General features: G+C 43.2%; 1 protein-coding gene across 1 annotated transcript; it reads right to left on the minus strand.

Moving 5' to 3' along the window:
- Positions 1-5,555: 5,555 nt before the first annotated feature.
- Positions 5,556-9,264, minus strand: LOC138366711 (uncharacterized). Its single transcript, XM_069327983.1, has 5 exons — positions 9,214-9,264; positions 7,981-8,195; positions 7,073-7,808; positions 6,244-6,962; positions 5,556-6,015 (listed from the first exon to the last, which is right to left on the minus strand). The coding sequence occupies exons 1-5, from the start codon at positions 9,262-9,264 to the stop codon at positions 5,556-5,558; spliced, it is 2,181 nt and encodes a 726-aa protein (XP_069184084.1).
- Positions 9,265-19,551: the final 10,287 nt, after the last annotated feature.

Consider the following 19,551-nt stretch of genomic DNA (forward strand, 5'->3'; position numbering starts at 1 on the left):
TATGTGCCTCTGGGATCTGCTGGTAAGCATTCAAAATATTTAGCTGAACAAATTTAAAATCGAAAGAATTCTCAGCAGGCAAAGATGCAAATACCTCTTGAGCTTTACCCTTAAATTGTCCTTGTAATATGCTAACCCATTGATCGACAGGCCAGTTCATGCTGACTGCTAGTTTCATAAAATGCAAGAAAAATATGTCTGGATCTTCTTCATTAAACTTAGGTAATTCTACATGTTTACTGTACTTAGAAGAACTATTTGTACTCTCTGGATTATTACTAGTGTTACCCAAACCTGCCGCAATCCTCTGCTGTTCTAACCTGTTATTATTTTCAGCCATTGCTGAATTTCTAATTGTCTAGTCTGCTGCTCGGTTTGTTTAGTCTCCAACTCAAGGTGTTTTGTCTGGTTCTGCAACTCCAACCTCTGCTTGTCTGCTGCCAGCCTAGCCATTTCTAATTTAGTCTCCAACTCCAACTTTAAGATTGCCACCTTGTCACTTGACTCTCCTTCTAACTCTCCCAAACACTCTTCTTCAAGTTTTTCCTCCTCCACCAAGTGTGTGACAATCACTCTTAACATTTGAGCTTTCAACATTTTACTGGAAATTGCTAGGTTCAATTTATCAGCCAGCAATAACAAACCAGACTTCTTTAAAGTCTTTAATTTTACAAAAATTTGGCTGATCCACCAGCGCAGCAACCTGATCCTCCATGGTTGGCTCAATAATCACAACTTACACTTGAAACAACACTGAAAATTATGCTTGGCCCCTGGCACAAGCTTAACACTTACCTCAAATCGGGAAGCGTTGAAAAGTTTTCACAGCAGCTCAGATTGAACAGATAATTTCACAGGCTTGATTAGGTGTCACTAGATAATCACAGAGTACCTAGGAAGGCAATTGCTATTAATAATTAGCACTGTTAATTGTACAAACGTTACAGGGAATTAAGGTTTAATCTCCCGGACACAGGCCCTCATTTGTTACCACCCTTGAGACTAAATAAGGTTCTTCTCCACGCAGTGTAAAGAAATGATAATAAATCGGCTTTGCCAACAGATGTCTAGGGGTATAGATACATCACTGCATAAAAAGGAGAACAATATATTTATGCTAAAAGGGACAAGCATAACAACAATTAAATGTATAAATAATAGCCAGAAATATTCTTCAGTATGCAATATCATAGAATGAAATTAATTATTGAGACATGAGCAATATCACCAGAACATGGATTAATAAATAATTATACACAAATCATCTAACCAGATAATTAACATTTATATGGGCTAAAATAACAGTGACCAATGACTTGACTTAAAACACGACTCCTCTCGACAACAGCCGCCACGCTTCTGCACACGCTCTGGTCCGCAGGCCAAGCGTCTACCAAAAAATCAACTAAACATCCACATAAACATTGTGGAAATTCTAATAACAAAATGTAGTACTAATATTCAAAACATTATCAATCTAAAGAGTAGTAAACACTGGTACAATATTCCATACAATTAGTCAATCGATTTGAGAATGGTCCAGGACGGACCGAAACGTCGTCGTCCCTTCAACTTCTAGTGTGTGGTCTGGTCAACATTCTTCAGCAACGTTATTGTGACTCATCGCCTTCCATACAATAATACGGCAACCAAATATGGGAATTAATCAAGATAAAACTATAAACACTCGATTGACAACAATATTCCCACACTGGCCATATCCAAATATGGTCAACCGTCCACACGGAGAAACTAAATGAGAAATCTAACACAAAAGCCTCATACAATATAATGCAACTCAGGCACACTACAGCATGCTATAATATATAACATACAAAATCTTATATCATACAACTGGATGCTATATTAATTAATTATAGAACAAGATAATAAAGTAATAAGAATCAAGAGTAATGTTAGAATCCTAGTAAGATTCGTAACAGAAGGTACATCAAGGACAAGGGTTATTAATTTATATAAAAAATAATAATAACAATTATTAAACACTGCCAACACCTTCCAACATAAATGAATGTGTCTAAAATTATTGGGACCCTAGGAAGGCAGGAACGCATTAATCAGGGAACTCAAAGGGTAAGTAAATGAATCTAATGGATTAATACTGTAATCATACTGAACTGAACGGAAGATCCTAGAGCGACTTTACTTCTCATAAGATGGGGAACACATTGGAATTTCTAGCACAGCAAATGAAAATCACAGGAATGAATAACACAGTCATTAATCAAAGGGAACAGATAATTAAACACGAATACAATTAAAATTACTTTATTATTGGAACCCGTATATTTAAATCAAAATTGAAACATAGCCTACTGTAAATAAAAAGAACCTACGAGGAAATGGAATGTAATACCAATGTTACACAACTCACGGGCACAATTACCTTCAATACTGCAGCTTACCAAAGGATGTTGATTGGCTGCCCGCAGGTCACTTGACCTGTACCTCAGTCGAGGCCCCAAGACACACTAACACTTCTTTATTAAAACGCTTACCAGTGGGACAGGCTCCACCCCCTAGTTCCTAGGCCCAAATTAACTCCGCCTATCCCAAGCCTTTGGCCAATCAATTTAAACATAACTAGGTGATCTAGAAACCGGGCCAATGGCATGGGCAGGCACTACCCTGTGAGGCCCCGCCTCCACAGACCTACATGTCTTCAACCAACCTGGATCAGGCTTGACCATAAGGGTCAATTCCTCTTGACAGAAACTCCAAAAACTGGGAAGACACCAACGACTTTCCTGAGGGAATGCCGGCTGGGTACCCATGTGTAAATTGAGATCACAAGTTTATTAGCCCTGGGATACTATTTTCAATTCTTCACTGGACAGATGGACGGAGAGCGAGGGGAGCAAGTGGCTTCAAGATGTTTATGACCCCGAGGGTTAGACTGTGACAAAAGACAGGGATGACCCAAAGGGAGGGAAGGCAAGCGAGAGAAGGGAAGAGGAAGAGGAAGGAGACATCAAAGGGGGAAGGGGAAAGGGAAGGGGCTATGGTGTGCATATACCATTACACCACTATAGTACTATAGCCTGGCCTACACCACTATAGCCTGACCTACACCACAGTGGTACTATAGCCTGACTTACCCAACTATAGCCTGACCTACACCAATATAGCTTGACGTACACCACTATAGCCTGGCCTACACCACTATAGCCTGGCCTACACCACTATGGTACTATAGCCTGACCTACACCACTATAGCCTGGGCTACACCACTGTGGTTCTATAGCCTGACCTACACCACTATAGGCTGGCCTACACCACTGTGGTACTATAGCCTGGCCTACACCACTGTGGTACTATAGCCTGGCCTACACCACTATAGCCTGGCCTACACCACTGTGGTACTATAGCCAGACCTACACCACTATAGCATTGCCTAGACAATTGTAATACTATAGCCTGACCTACACCACTGTGGTACTATAGCCTAACCTACACTACTATAGCCTGGCCTTCAGCACTATAGCCTGGCCTACACCACTGTGGTACTATAGCCTCGCCTTCACCACTATAGCCTGTCTTACACCACTATAGCCTGACCTACACCTCTATAGCCTGAACTACACCACTATAGCCTAGCCTACACCACTAAAGCCTGGCCTACACCACTATAGCCTGGCCTATACCACTATATCCTGACCTACACCACTATGGTACTATAGCCTGGCCTACACCACTATGGTACTATAGCCTGGCCAACACCACTATGGCCTGGCATACACCACTATAGCCTGGCCTACACCACTATAGCCTGGCCTACACCACTATAGCCTGGCCTACACCACTATAGCCTGACCTACACCACTATGGTACTATAGCCTGGCCTACACCACTATAGCCTGGCCTACACAACTGTGGTTCTATAGCCTAACCTACACCACTGTGGTACTATAGACTTGCCTACACCACTATGGTACTATAGCCTGGCCTGCACCACTAGGGTACTATAGTCTGTCCTACACCACTATTGCCTGACCTACACCACTATAGTACTATAGCCTGGCCTACACCACTATAGCCTTGCCTACACCACTATGGCCTTGCCTACACCACTATGGCCTGGCCTACACCACTATGGTACTATAGCCTGGCCTACACCACTATAGCCTGGCCTACTCCACTATAGCCTGGCCTACACCACTATGGTACTATAGGCCTTGCCTACACCACTATGGTACTATAGACTGGCCTATACCACTATAGCCTGGCCTACACCACTATGGTACTATAGCCTGGCCTACACCACTATGGTACTATAGCCTGGCCTACACCACTATGGTGCTATAGCCTGGCCTACACCACTATGGAACTATAGCCTGGCCTACACCACTATGGTACTATAGACAGGCCTACTCCACTATAGCCTGGCCTACACCACTATGGTACTATAGCCTGGCCTACACCACTAAGGTGCTATAGCCTGGCCTACACCACTATAGCCTGGCCTACACCACTATGGTACTATAGCCTGACCTACACCACTGTGGTACTATTGCCTAGCCTACACCACTATGGTACTATAGCCTGACGTACACCACTGTGGTACTATAGCCTGGCCTACACCACTATGGTACTATAGACAGGCCTACTCCACTATAGCCTGGCCTACACCACTATGGTACTATAGCCTGGCCTACACCACTATGGTGCTATAGCCTGGCCTACACCACTATGGTACTATAGCCTGACCTACACCACTGTGGTACTATTGCCTGGCCTACACCACTGTGGTACTATTGCCTGGCCTACACCACTATGGTACTATAGCCTGACCTACACCACTATGGTACTATAGCCTGACCTACACCACTGTGGTACTATTGCCTGGCCTACACCACTATGGTACTATAGCCTGACCTACACCACTATGATACTATTGTCTGGCCTACACCACTATGGTACTATAGCCTGACGTACACCACTATGGTACTATAGCCTGACCTACACCACTATGGTACTATAGCCTGGCCTACACCACTGTGGTACTATTGCCTGGCCTACACCACTATGGTACTATAGCCTGACGTACACCACTATGGTACTATAGCCTGACCTACACCACTATGGTACTATAGCCTGACCTACACCACTATGGTACTATAGCCTGACCTACACCACTGTGGTACTATTGCCTGGCCTACACCACTATGGTACTATAGCCTGACGTACACCACTATGGTGCTATAGCCTGGCCTACACCACTATGGTACTATAGCCTGACGTACACCACTATGGTACTATAGCCTGACCTACACCACTATGATACTATTGCCTGACCTACACCAATATAGCCTGGCTTATACCACTATGGTACTATGTTGGCTCGGTAGGAGCCAACAGTCAACTATGGAACTATAGCCTGACCTACACCACTATGGCCTGGCCTACACCAGTATAGCCTAGCCTACACCACTATGGTGCTATAGCCTGGCCTACACCAGCCATAGCCCGGAGCCAACAGTTCAGGGCAATGACTGTGTTCAATATGAGCCAATAGTTCAAGGCTAGGGCTGAGTTCAGTATGAGCCAACAGTTAAGGTCTGGGCTGTGTTCATTAGAAGCCAACAGTTCAGGGAAGGGCTGTGTTCAGAAGGAGTCAATAGTTCAGGGTTAGGGGTTTGTTCAGTAAGAGCCAAAAGTTCAGGGCTAGGGCTGTGTTCAGTAAGAGCCAACAGTTCAGGTCTAAGGCTCTGTTCAGTGTGAGCCAACAGTTTAGGGCTAGGGCTGTGTTCAGTAGCAGCTAATAGTTCAGGGCCTAGAGTGTGTTTAGTAGAAGCCAACAGTTCAGGGATAGACCTGTGTTCAATATGAGCTAACAATTTAGGGCTAGGGCTTTGATCAGTAGGAACCAACAGTTCAGGGGTAGGGCTGTGTTCAGTAGGAGGCAACAATTCCTGGTTAGGACTCTGTTCAGTAGGAGCCAACAGTTCAGGGCTAGGGTTTCGTTCAGTAGAAATAAACAGTTCAGGGCTTGGGCTGTGTTCAGTAGGAGCCAACAGTTCAAGGGTTAGGGCTCAGTAGGAGCCAATAGTACAGGGCTACGGCTGTGTTCAGTAGGAGCCAACAGTTCATGTCTAGGGCTCAGTAGGAGCCAATGGTTCAGGGCTAAGGATGTGTTCAGTAGAAGCCAACAGTTCAGGGCTGGGCTGTGTTCAGTAGCAGTCAACAATAATTGGGCTAGGGCTGTGTTCAGTAGGAACCAACAGTTCAGGGCGTGGGCTGTGTTCAGAAGAAGCCAACATTTCAGGGGTAGAGCTGTGTTCAGTAGGAGCTAACAGTTCAGGGCTAGGGCTGTGTTCAGTAAGAGCCAACAGTTCAGAGCTAGGAATGTGTTCAGTAGGAGCCAACAGTTCAGGGCTTGGGCGATGTTTAGAAGGAGGTAGCAGTTCAGGGCTAGGGCTGTGTTCAGTAGGAGCTAACAGTTCAGGGCTAGGGCTGTGTTCAGTTGGAGCTAACAGTTCAGGGCTAGGGCTGTGTTCAGTAAGAGCCAACAGTTCAGGGCTTGGGCTGTGTTTAGTACCAGCCAACAGTTCAGGGCTAGGGCTGTGTTCAGTATGAGCCAACAGATCAGAGCTAGGGCTGTGTTCAGTTGGAGCCAACAGTTTAGGGCTAGGGCTGTCTTCAGTACGGGCTAACAGTTCAGGGCTAGGGCTGTGTTCAAAATGAGCCAACAGTTCAGGGCTAAAGCTGTGTTCAGTAGGAGCCAACAGTTCAGGGCTTGGGCTGTGTTCAGTATGAGCCAACATTTCAGGGCTAGGGCTGCGATCGGTAGGAGCCAACAGTTCAGAGATGGGGCTGTGTTCAGAACGACCCAACAATTCAGGGCTAGGGCTGTGTTCAGTAGGAGCCAACAGTTCAGGGCTAGGGCTGTATTCAGTAGGAGCCAACAGTTTAGGGCTAGGGCTGTGTTCAGTAGGAGCCAACTGTTCAGTACTAGGGGCTGTGTTCAATAGCAGCCAACAGTTCAGGGCTGGGCTGTGTTCAGAAACAGCCAACAATGGTTGGGCTAGGGCTGTGTTCAGTAGCAGCCAACAATGGTTGGGCTAGGGCTGTGTTCAGTAGGAACCAGCAGTTCAGGGCTTGGGCTGTGTTCAGAAGAAGCCAACATTACAAAGGTAGGGCTGTGTTCAGTAAGAGTCAACAGTTCAGGGCTAGGGCTGTGTTCAGTAGGAGCAAACAGTTTAGGGCTTGGGCTGTGTTCAATAGGAGCCAACAGTTCAGGGCTATGGGTGTGTTCAGTAGGATCTAACAGTTCAGGGCTAGGGCTGTGTTCAGTAGGCACCAACAGTTCAGGGCTAGGGCTGTGTTTAGTAGGAGCCAACAGTTCAGGGCTTGGTCTGTATTCAGTAGGAGCCAACAGTTCAGGGCTAGGGCTGTGTTCAGTAGGAGGCAACAGTTCAGGGCTAGTGCTGGGTTCAGTAGTAGCCAGCAGTTCAGGGCTATGGCTGTGTTCAGTAAGAGCCAACAGTTCAGGGCAATGGCTGTGTTCAGTAGGAGCCAACAATTCAGGGCTAGGGCTGTGTTTAGTAGGAGCCAACAGTTCAGGGCTGGCGCTGTGCTCAGAAGGAACCAACAGTTCTGGGTTAGGGCTGTGTTTAGTAGGAGCTAACAGTTCAGGGCTAGGACTGTGTTTAGTTGGAGTCAACAGTTCAGGGTTAGGGCTGTATTCAGTAACAACCAACAGTTCAGGGCTAGGTCTATCTTCAGTAGGAGCCAAAAGTTCAGGGCTAGGGCTGTTTTCAATTGGAGCCAACAGTTCAGGGCTAGGGCTGTTTTCAATTTGAGATTTGAGCCAACAGTTCAGGGCTAGGGCTGTGTTCAGTATGAGCCAACAGTTTAGGGCTAGGGCTGTGTTCAATATGATCTAACAGTTCAGGGCTAGAACTGTGTTCAATATGAACCAATAGTTCAGGGCTACGGCTTTATTCAGTAGGAGCCAACAGTTCAGGGCTAGGGCTGTATTCAGTAGGAGCCAACAGTTCAGGGCTAGGGCTGCGTTCGGTAAGAGCCAACAGTTCAGGGATAGGGCTGTGTTCAGAACGACCCAACAGTTCAGGGCTAGGGCTGTGTTCAGTAGGAGCCAACAGTTCAGGTCTAGGGCTGTGTTCAGTATGATCCAGCAGTTCAGGGCTAGGGTTGTGTTCAGTAGGAGCCAACTGTTCAGGGCCAGGGCTGTGTTCTACAGAGTGTGCGAATAGGTGGGAGCCGGTCGGCCGAGCGGACAGCACACTGGACTTGTGATCCTGTGGTCCTGGGTTCGATCCCAGGCGCCGGCGAGAAACATTGGGCAGAGTTTCTTTCACCCTATGCCCCTGTTACCTAGCAGTAAAATAGGTACCTGGGTGTTAGTCAGCTGTCACGGGCTACTTCCTGGGGGTGGAGGCCTGGTCGAGGACCGGGCCGCGGGGACACTAAAGCCCCGAAATCATCTCAAGATAATCTCAAGGTATAATCCTCGGTTACTGCTAAATTTATCCGCCAAGGAAATATTAACGTAATTCACATCACATAATTCACATGAAGATGAAATCCTCTGTGTCAGTCCTGTGCTGTGTCAGGAGAGCCTAGTAACCCTCCTAGCCCCACTCTAACACCTTTGTTTCAACTCCATTAACATGGGACGCACTTTACTGATCAGCAAGAGAGCGTCTACCTGCTCCTGTGAGAGTGTCCAGGAGGGCCGAGGGCGACCTATTCCTGTGAGAGTGTCCAGGAGGGCCGAGGGCGACCTATTCCTGTGAGAGTGTCCAGGAGGGCCAAGGGCGACCTGCTCCTGTGAGAGTATCCAGGAGGGCCGAGGGCGACCTGCTCCTGTGAGTGTCCAGGAGAGCCGAGGGCGACCTGCTCCTGTGAGAGTATCCAGGAGGGCCGAGGGCGACCTGCTCCTGTGAGAGAGTCCAGGAGGGCCGAGGGCGACCAGTTCCTGTGAGAGTATCCAGGAGTGCCCAGTGCGACCTTGCCGCTTCTCTCCGATACTTACGGGACAAGAACTGCCTCCCCCAGTCACCGCCGAGACAAAACCACAACACCCAATATTCCTAAACTTGTCTCTGCCAAATACAACAACAACAACAGCTGACGAACAAAATATTTGTTTAGAATAGTTTCATGAATGGTGTTTTACCTGTACGGAAACACGATGAGAAGAGACACTTTCTAACGGACTTCACTAACCGTCTCGTCCTTGACAAATCCAGGTCTGTCAGCACCTCTAGGTTGACACATCCAGGCCTGCCTCCACGTCTAGGTTAACTCATCCAGGCCTGCCTCCACCTCTAGGTTAACTCATCCAGGCCTGCCTCCACCTCTTGGTTGACACTCTGAATATATAGTTAGGCAGATAGATAGATGGATGGATATATAAAAGGACAGACGGGAGACAGACTGACCATCCCGGGTAATGCCAGGCCTTTAATTAATTAATAAATTAATTAATTCAAGAATTTACGGTTAGCCCTTAACATACCAAAGAGGGGGGGGGGGGGTCCTGGGTGGACCCCAGATAGTGATTTTTGTGATCCTGCCGTAACTATAACAACCAATTTAACTTTGATTTTTCTATTCCTCCCGGATGAGGTGACGATATATATTTCATTTTTATGCTTATAATGCGTTCTTTCAAAAACCGTAAAATAATGAAAACGCACTTGGGGGTCCCTGCAAGACCCCACTCTATACTACGTTACAGAAGATGATTGGTTTATTTCTTGTTTTGTACAGGACCAGAACACATTCAGGTCTTGTAGGAGTTCTGTGACATATTTTGAATTCAAAAATATATTTAAACAATCTGACAGAACAAATATTTGTGAAATAACGAAAAAAATGGGGTCCCCAGAAGACCCCAAATGGTAAACAACGTTGACGACAAAGGCTTGGTATGTTAAGGGTTAAACTGAACAATATTTATAATACCAGCAGGTCAGAAGTAACATCTGTAGGGTGTAAGGTGTTATGAACCTTACCTACTGTGGAGGTTAGTTCTTATTATAAAGTGTTGGTGGACACATTGGAGAATGTTTTCTTGAAATAAATCTGCAGCTGATAACTGGGAGGCCGCGAGTCACCAGTAATACTCCGCAAAGCAAAGTAGTACCCTCTTAGCTGGAGATTGTCTAGGAATAATGTGTATTGGAATAGCCAAACTATGTGAGGGAAAAAATGGACTCAATTAAAAAGCATGCATGGGGAATATGGTAAATGAAGTGAATAAAACGTTTGATTGTAAATGTTAGGAATAGAGTATTAAGGGGCGATGACGCAAGAATGGTGGACGCCATCTTGACCTGAGTGGAAGTGGAACGTTGAAGACCAGACCTTTCTTACTGAGGGTTTTTCTCCGGCCGTAGAATCAGATAAGCCATAGTTTTATCTTAACAGCGTTGCAAGATAGTCTAGAGTACTCAGGCAGTCTATGGTGCTGTTTTGTGAGAGAGAATCCAGGTTTCCTAGTGGTTTATATATATGTGTGTCACAGGTGGGGTGGTGTAGTGGCTGTGTGCTCAGTTCCAGGGTTGGGACTGAGAGCCATAGGGTGTCCAGAGCCCGTTTGGGAGTTTTAATAACCAGGTTGTTACTTTCAGATTGACCTTGAGTCAAAAGGAGTACAATTATCGCCATATGTTATATAGTGTGACTTACATATAAATTTGTGTCTTTTGTACTTGGCTGTTTCCCTACTCCTTGATCTTCCCTTGGCTCAAGTAAAAGCTTCTATTTCCCTAGACAATATATAAAGGTCATCACCACACACCCACATTCGTGACATAAGGCAAAAATTTTATGTTGAAATAATGATCCCTTCTTATAAGTCCGGTAACATGTATGAAGGAAGCAAGGTGATGCCACCATAGAATTTCAGAGGAAGTTGTAAAAAAGGCCTCGTCAAAAACTTCTTTCAAAAGGAGCATATTGAAGATAAAGGTGTTAAGAGAGTTGGCAGTCATTCTAGACGTGTATGTGTCTGGGTATAGACACATACACGTCCACACACATGCATGTATGTGGGGGCCAGTGGCTGAGTGGACAGCATGCTGGCACATAATCCTGTGGTCCGGGGTTCGATTCCTGGTGCCGGCGAGAAACAATGGGCAAAGTTTCTTTCACCCTGATGACCCCTGTTACCTAGCAGTAAATAGGTACATGGGAGTTAGTTGTTAAAGGCTACTTCCTGTGTGCGTGTGTGTGTGTGAAAGAAAATTGTAATTAGTAACAGTTGATTGATTGACAGTTGAAAGGCAGGCCAAAAGAGCAGAGTTCAACCCCCACAAGCACAACTAGGTAAATACATGGGAATAGGCATGTATGTATCTGGTTATATATACAGACACGCCCTCATACACGGAAGTAAATGTGTAACTGTTTTGTTATATACACATACACCCCCACTCGTACACGGGAGTTGGCATGTATGTGTTTTGTTATTAACACAGACACGCCAACATATACACGTGTGTGGGCGTGCATGTGTCTAGTTATCTGTGGACCACTACCGACCACAATTCCCTTAGGACAGGGGTCTCCAAACTATGGCCCGCGGGCCACATCCGGCCCGCCACATAATTTCATCCGGCCCTCCAAACAAATCCCTGTGTGGTGGCCTTGAAAAAATAATTATCGTACGAATGGCATCGCAGAATTATTCAAAGCTGGGGCTGCTGACTGGTGGCGCTCAACCCAAGTCAGTTTTCCTCTCTCTCGATAGTGTGACGCACAGATACTAATACTGGTAGGTATGTGTTGTGCATTACAACCAATCAGTTGTGTATAACTGTATATTGTGGGGATGGAGGGCGAGTGGGGCTTCACTGCTTCCGTTTCAGGGAGCACAAACACTGTACAATATTCTTTTCTCTGTACTTTGACAATGCCTTTATCTTAGTTATACAAAATAGCAATAATACTATTGTAGCCAAAAATATTGCATGTTTAAAATAGTTAAAATGGTAACCATTAAGTTTATCAACGAAAGCTGTTGCCATAATATTTACCACTTTATAATAATATGCTATGCTTTTTAACACCACATACAAGCTGTTTTTTTCCTGTAGAATTTATTTCATTTATTTTACCCTTATGTTTTCAGATATGGAAAAGATAAAGAAAAGAAAAGTGGACAGTGAGTGCCGTCGGTTCAATGACGAATGGAAGATAAAGTACTTTTTTGTGATAGCAAATGATAAAGCTTTATGCATAATATGTAGAGACAGTGTTGCTGTTCTGAAGGAATACAATATTCGTCGGCACTATGAATCTAAACATGGCTCAAGTTATTCTTACATCACAGGAGCAGAACGCACTAAAAAGTTTGAATCATTTCAGCACAGTCTGCATTCTCAACAAGCTGTTTTCAGTAAGAAAAAATCTGAAAATGAAAATTCAACTAGAGCCAGTTACAAAGTTGCCTATGTGTTGGCTAAAAAAGGAAAACCTTTCACTGATGGTAGTATCATAAAAGAGTGTATAGTGGAAGCAGCAGGAGAGGTATGTCCAGAAAAAGTAAACCTCTTCAAAATGATAAGTCTTGGGTCAAATACTGTTGCTCGTAGAATTGAAGATTTAGGAGGCGACATAATTCGGCAAATAAAGGAAAAAAAAAGATTTTGTTGGTATTCTCTTGCGTTGGATGAATCAACTGATGTGTGTGATACTTCTCAGCTCTTAGTATTCATTCGTGGTGTTGATAGTGAATTTAATGTGAGCCAAGAATTAGCATCAGTTCACAGCATGCACACCACAACAACTGGAGAGGACATTTTCAATGAAGTAAGTAAAACTATGACAGAATATAACCTGGAATGGAAACAAGTGCAGTGTGTGACAATTGATGGAGGAAAGAATATGTCTGGGACAAAGAAGGGTTTGGTTGGGCAAATTACAACAGCTTGTGAGGTTGGAGGATTCTCAAAACCCATTTTTCTGCATTGCCTAATCCATCAACAATCATTGTGCCTAAAATATGTTGATATGTCTTGTGTCATGAAACCTGTTGTTTCTGTGGTTAATTTCATTAGATCTCATGCACTCAACCATCGCCAGTTCCGTGATTTCTTGAAAGAAATTGATACGGAGTTTGTTAACTTGCCTTATTATACAGCAGTTAGATGGCTTAGTTGTAGAAAGGTTTTGCTGCATTTCTTTGAGCTCAGATTAGAAATTGATTTATTTCTCACAGAGAAAAATAAACCTCAGCCATTATTATCAGAATGTGAATGGATTTGGAAATTGGCATTTTTTGCAGATATGACAGGTCATATGAATAACTTGAATCTGAAATTGCAAGGCAAAACAAATTTGATCAGTGACTACTTTGTTCATGTCAAGGCATTCAGAGCAAAACTTGCGCTACTTGAAGGCCAGGTGAAGGTTAAGAATTTTGCTCATTTTCCATGTTGTGAAAAATTTCATGCAGAAAGTAAAGTTGAATTTCCTTTTTCATTTGCAAATGAAATAATTTCAGATTTGAAAAAACAGTTTCAGAAGCGATTTGCTGACCTTGATGCCAAAGCAAATGAAATCAGGCTCTTTCATAATCCATTTGACTGCAATGCTGAAAATCTTCCAACTCAATTTCAAATGGAAATTATTGATCTCCAGGCAGATGACAGACTGAAAGATAAGTATAGAGAAGGAAATCTGATTGAGTTTTATAAATGCCTGCAGCCAGATCAGTTTCCAAATTTGATAAAGTTTGCTTGTAGTTTTGTGTCCATTTTTGGTTCAACATACTTGTGTGAACAAACTTTTTCCAAAATGAAGTATGTGAAATCTAACTATCGAGCAAATTTGTCTGATGATCACTTGAAATCAATTCTTACAATTGGCTCATCTAATCTGGAACCCGATTTTAATGAAATTTTGAAGTCAAAACGACAGTATCATTCGTCACACTAATTTGGTTGCATAAAACTAAAGGCAGGAATCTATTTAGTTTACCCTGATTTTTTCCAAAAAGATATGTTTTAATTTTTCCATGTTTATACTTTAATATTTGAGGAAATTAAATTACTGGCACTGATTTGTTTTTTGTTTTTTTTTCATTTTTTATTCCTCCGGCCCGTATAAATATGGGAAATATATAATGTGGCGCTTACATTGAAAAGTTTGGAGACCCCTGCCTTAGAAGGTGGGTCGATGACAATGCCCTCTGTTGAGGGAGGTGACGATGTCAACGCAATCTACTGAGTGCACCCGACCACATTTTCTGTTCCTCGGTGGAAAGCTGCCATCATATTTGATCCCTGTGTAGTTACTGTGTTGCTAATGACATTTATGTCCGCAGAAGTGATAAAGAGGGTATCTTGGGCGCCAAGAGTTAGTTCCATCAGGGCAGTCCTGAATCCAAGATGTGTTCCAGTGGGAACAAGTGGCCGCATCAGTATAGACAGTGCTTTGTCTAATACTTGTGAAGTATTAGTGGTTGGACCGACTTACCCAGGGATAGGCCAAGTTGAGTTACAATGTATGTTTGGTTATAGGCACATACACAGGTGTAGATGTGTATGTGTCTGGTTATAGACATATACGTACCAACACATACGGGTGACAAATGTTAATGGCTGGACACAACCATGGAGAGTACCAAGGTCAGTCTTGGGGCAATTCTGCTTAATATATACATTGTCGGTTTATTTAGCTCAGAATAGTTGGGCAATGAATGTTCTGTCTAGATAAGTCATTAGGGCACATGGCAACACCACCCACAAGAGTAAGTCTTGATTAAATTTACTATTATATGCTACAATTGAGGTATATCTGTTCTTGCTAGATGTTACGTTGCAACGTTCCCCCAAGTACATTGTGAGCAAGCCACAAGTTGAGCCGTACCGTCCCACAACCAATGGGATATATAATTTATAACTAACCCATAGTAGTGTTATATAACCCATTAGTAAGTAAAGCTACTGTTTAATTACAGCAAGATTAAAATATGAAACCCCCTTAAATGTGTGAAGGGAAGTTTACTGTTGATAATAAATTTAAAAAATACAGTCCACTCATCAGTAATAAATACAATTTAATATAATCTCTTGAATTAATAATCAAATCAATCAATGGTAGATATCCCCACATATTTTATGGTCACTGAAACCAGATGAACCAGAAATAGCATGTAGATAGCTCGTGCTGCTTGGAACTTTTTGTTCTGAGTAACTGAATCTAAAACAACAACAAAAACAGTTCATCATATTCAGAAATTATTCGTTATTGAACCATATATATGGTACTTTGAACCATAGATGGATTCTTAATGGTCCTACAATTCTAGATCACTGTTGGTCTATCAAATTAAGTAAACCAGTGCATTAAATCGATCAATAATATATTAAAACACACACCACCAGTCAAAGACGGGTCAGTAGCCTAGCCTCTCAACAGTTTCACGGAATACATCCACCAAATTCGTGCAGTGTTATATCTGCGCAGTATAACCGCATAAATTAAATCCGACTAAATTGTGGTTACCTTTCCATGGAGTTTATCTATACTAAATTTGTGGTGTTTAATTTTGTGAAGGTCACTAATAAAATATTATATACACAAGAGGTTAATGAGAGGCCACCAACACCAATTGTGTGCAGTATTTAATTTCTCTTGTTTAGAGAAATATTTAACATAAGCTAAAATCCCAATTAAAATATATTGGACTTTGTCTCCACTGCCCAACATAAATTTCTAGTAGCTAGTTGCCAACCTGCTTTAGGGTAGGATGTTACCATTGACTAGTGTTGAACTAAATATTGATCAACCTAGTCCAATTTATATTACTACTAGCTATACCAGGCCACACGTTGCTGTGGCTCAGAAATGAAGAAAGAAAAAAGAGAGCGCACATTTCTAATATGTTTAATTTCACAATGTTTGTGGGTATACAATATTTGTTGTTGTTTCATTGTCTGTGTACATATAGAGATTGTCTGGTTTGCCGACTCCAGATCTCCCGACCCTCCCCCGTGCTACCCTCCGTTTCCCCACTCCCCCATCCCCTCGTCCTCCTAACTCTTCCCCATCCCATCGTCCTCTCCACCATTCCCCCCTTCCCCGTCCCCTCATCCTGCCCCCCCCCCCCGCGTCCCCTAACCCATCCAATTTGTTTTCCCTTCTATCCCCCACTCCCCTTTTCCCACATCCTCCCCCACCATTCCCCACTCCCTCGTCTTCCACACTCCCCCATCCCCTCATCCTCCCCACCATCGCCCACTCCCCCAGCCCACTCATCCTCCCCACCATTGCCCACTCCCCTGCCTGATGCATTCTCATCAGAAACATTGGAACATCAATTGCTCTGATGTTCCAATCTCTGAAAAATACAAAGAACGGTTAAAAAAAAGAAATGAAAAAATAAAATAATAAACTATACTCATTAAATGAACGGTATGGTAAGCTGCACAGCTCGATTTCAATGCAATGTCACACAACATAATTAAATCAAAATGAAAATAAATCGAAATATATGAAAATTCAATTTAACAATTCAATTGGAAACATCGAAATGAGATCGTAAAATATTTAGTATAGCGTGTTGCTTTTACGTCCAACAGATGGCAATGTTATTAAAAAAAAGCATGTATTTAGCTGTCACAGACATGACATCTATATAGAAGATATATAAAACCATGCGCATATGTTACGGCCCTACTGGGACGCAACCGGGTTCTTCTCTGATGGTAGTAGAGTTTGGGAATCCGGCCCCAAGTTAGTAGAGGCTTTCAAGGGGTGTGTTCTGTAACGCAAGTTAAATTAAAGGGGGAGGGATACAAATGTTTCAGTTTTTCTTATATATTTACCATCACCATATATAAATATATAACAGTCGCACGCGGGGATTATTACTACACTTGTGTACAGTTGCGTCTTCCTCCGAAGACACTGGATGCTCAACGATGCTCACTCTGGGTAGCCCTGGTTCCTTCTTCCGTGGCCCACGATGAATCCAATATGACTATGACGAATCTACCCTGGCCACAGGCCAGCCAAATCACAGTCCCATTGGGTGCTTCGACGTGGAGGCCTTCAACCACAATCCAGCCTGTAGCTGGCAGGTTCCGATCAGCCTCGCTGTTTAGGCCACTCCACGACCAATACTAGGGTTGCGAGCCCTAGGCAGGAGCCTCATGTCACCCGCTGATCACTCTCACTAAGCACCACAGTGGCTAGTCTCTTCCACCAGCCAGCCCCGGATAAGGCGATTCCCGACACTGCCACGCCACAGGCAGGCTAATACTCTCAACAGAGTTCGTCCGGGGGTGGCTCACAGCTTCTTCAAAGCAGACTCGTGAACAGACCTTGGCTGCCTTGGGTAGACTGGTCAATCGTCCAACACAGCAGTCCCAGGTCGACTCTGCAATCAGACACGTCATTAATACTGGGACGCTTCACTCACAAGCTTAGACAGAAACGTCCACCTCTTCACTCCATAGATGGCGTTCACTGTCTAAGCACCACCTCACCAGAGGTCAGCAGCGGCTACGTCATGAGCTGACTAGGACAGGAATCCAACACTTATTGCTGGCCTATCCTGTCACCACTAGATGGCGTCGTCCATTTGGAGTGGGTTTCAGGAGTGGACTCACAGATGGCGTTGTCATCGCCGCTCTGTGCTCCGACGCTGGACTCGGGTCCGTAACAGCATATTTGAATGCAATGTTGTGTCAAAATTTCTAAGCAATCTGTGGAGAACTTTTGGAGATTTCCATCACATGAAAAACAGTGTGTGTTGCATTTTACATTTATCAGATGGCGCTGTTTTTTTTAAAGTATGTTTTTACCTGTCACGGAAGTGACATCCAAATAGTAGGTATATAAAAACGCACGCATTTTCGAATGCAACGTTGTCACAATTTCAAAGCAATCTGTAAGAAGTTTCGAAGAAGAGCTTTCAGAGATTTCCCTCACATGGAAAAAGTTAATAAAAAAGTCTTTGCCTGTCAGACATGACATCTATATATTAGGTATATAAAAACATGTACGTATTCGAATGGAACGCTGTGTAAAAATTTCAAAGCAATCTGTAAAGAACTTTTGGAAGCATGCAAAAAGATTTGCATGCAAATCTTGATCTTTGAACTTCGCGGAATTTTAGTTTTGAACAAACGAACATTTACATTTTTATTTATATAGATTGACTAGTGCTGAACTAAATCAACTTAGTCTCATTTACATTATTATATCCTAGTGTTGTATTAAGTATTAAACAACCTAGCACTATTAATTAATTGTGCAGACCCTTATATAGGGTCACGGGGAAGACATCTCCCGTCACGCAGGGTGCAGTCGCACCTCCTCAGATGTCCAGTATCGGCTAATGATACTGGTAATGGCTCAAAAGGGCCACCACTTACGGGCTATTCATGCTCGTGCCATCTTTTGGGTGTCTTAATCTTTATCAATCTTATATAGGGTGGAACCAATACCAGCACAAGTTATGTATCTATAATTATTTGCTTATATGTTTACCTATAATCATTTCACTGTTGAGTGATAATGAGTGTTTCTGTACTAACCAAGGGCCATAAGGAAGGGCTACCCTGAGGAATTCCCACAGTGACATTGGTTACCTCTCAAAGTATTTGTGTGTGATTATATATATATTTATTAGTATTTTAATGTGCTAACCTTCATGGAGGTAGGATTTTAGCCTAGTGATAGAAAATCTGACCTTAGGCTACTATCAATAGTACTTGCTCAGGATAATGAGCAAGTACCCTAGTTACATTAGAAATAATATTATAGACCCTGTATATTCCAACTAAGTAGCCAGCATGGCTGATCTAGAAAAAACTGAAAAACCTCTAACAGGACCCAAGGGTCACTTAGGACAGATTAATAAATGCTTTGATCTGTCACAACAATCTCCAGTTGATAATGTTGAACTAGAAACCAAATTTCGAGTAGCAACAGGTAAATTTGAGGAAGTCAAATGCCAGATAGAAAAGTATTTGGCTGAACTGGAACAATATGAGGGTGATACTCAAGCCAAGTTAGATCCTTTCATCAAATTAATTGCCCAGAGTAAGGCAACAACAACTACAACTTCCCCTAACACTACTCAACCAGAAGTTAAACTGCCTTTACTGCTACTTTTACTGCAACTGTTAAACTGCAAGATAACCTCAAGATAGCCTTCAATCAGTTTACCAACATTCTCTGGAACAGAGAATGAAAGTTGGAACAACATCTGGACTAAATTTTTCGACTTTGTGGATTCTAAACCCACCAAATTCACATACCTCCAGGATCAACTTAAGGGTGAAGCTGAAAATGGGGGGTAACAAATTTAACCCTAAATAATGATGGCTACGATCTCGCAGTTCAGCTCCTTAGGGATAATTATGCTAACAGAGTGAGCTGGCACTCTTTTAGTTTAAAAAATGTGGACTTGCATCCAACTAATGAAACCACTGACTCACTCCATGCCTTCAGATTGGAGCTTGAGTCATTACTTGAAACACTCGGTCTTGAGGTTGATATAAATAGTGCTGAGTGGTTGACTAAAGTTATCATACGACACAA

The sequence above is a fragment of the Procambarus clarkii genome, chromosome 20, assembly GCF_040958095.1.
Source record: "Procambarus clarkii isolate CNS0578487 chromosome 20, FALCON_Pclarkii_2.0, whole genome shotgun sequence".
Lineage (NCBI taxonomy): Eukaryota > Metazoa > Arthropoda > Malacostraca > Decapoda > Cambaridae > Procambarus > Procambarus clarkii.

Coding starts and splice junctions, on each gene's coding strand:
- LOC138366711 (XM_069327983.1), bottom strand. CDS start 9,264: ATGTGTCAACCTAGAGGTGCTGACAGACCTGGATTTGTCAAGGACGAG. Junction 7,809..7,980: donor TACAGCCCTAGCCCTGAACT/GTTGGCTCCTAC, acceptor AATTGAAAACAG/CCCTAGCCCTGAACTGTTGG. Junction 6,963..7,072: donor ACAGCCCTAGCCCAACCATT/GTTGGCTGCTAC, acceptor AGTACTGAACAG/TTGGCTCCTACTGAACACAG.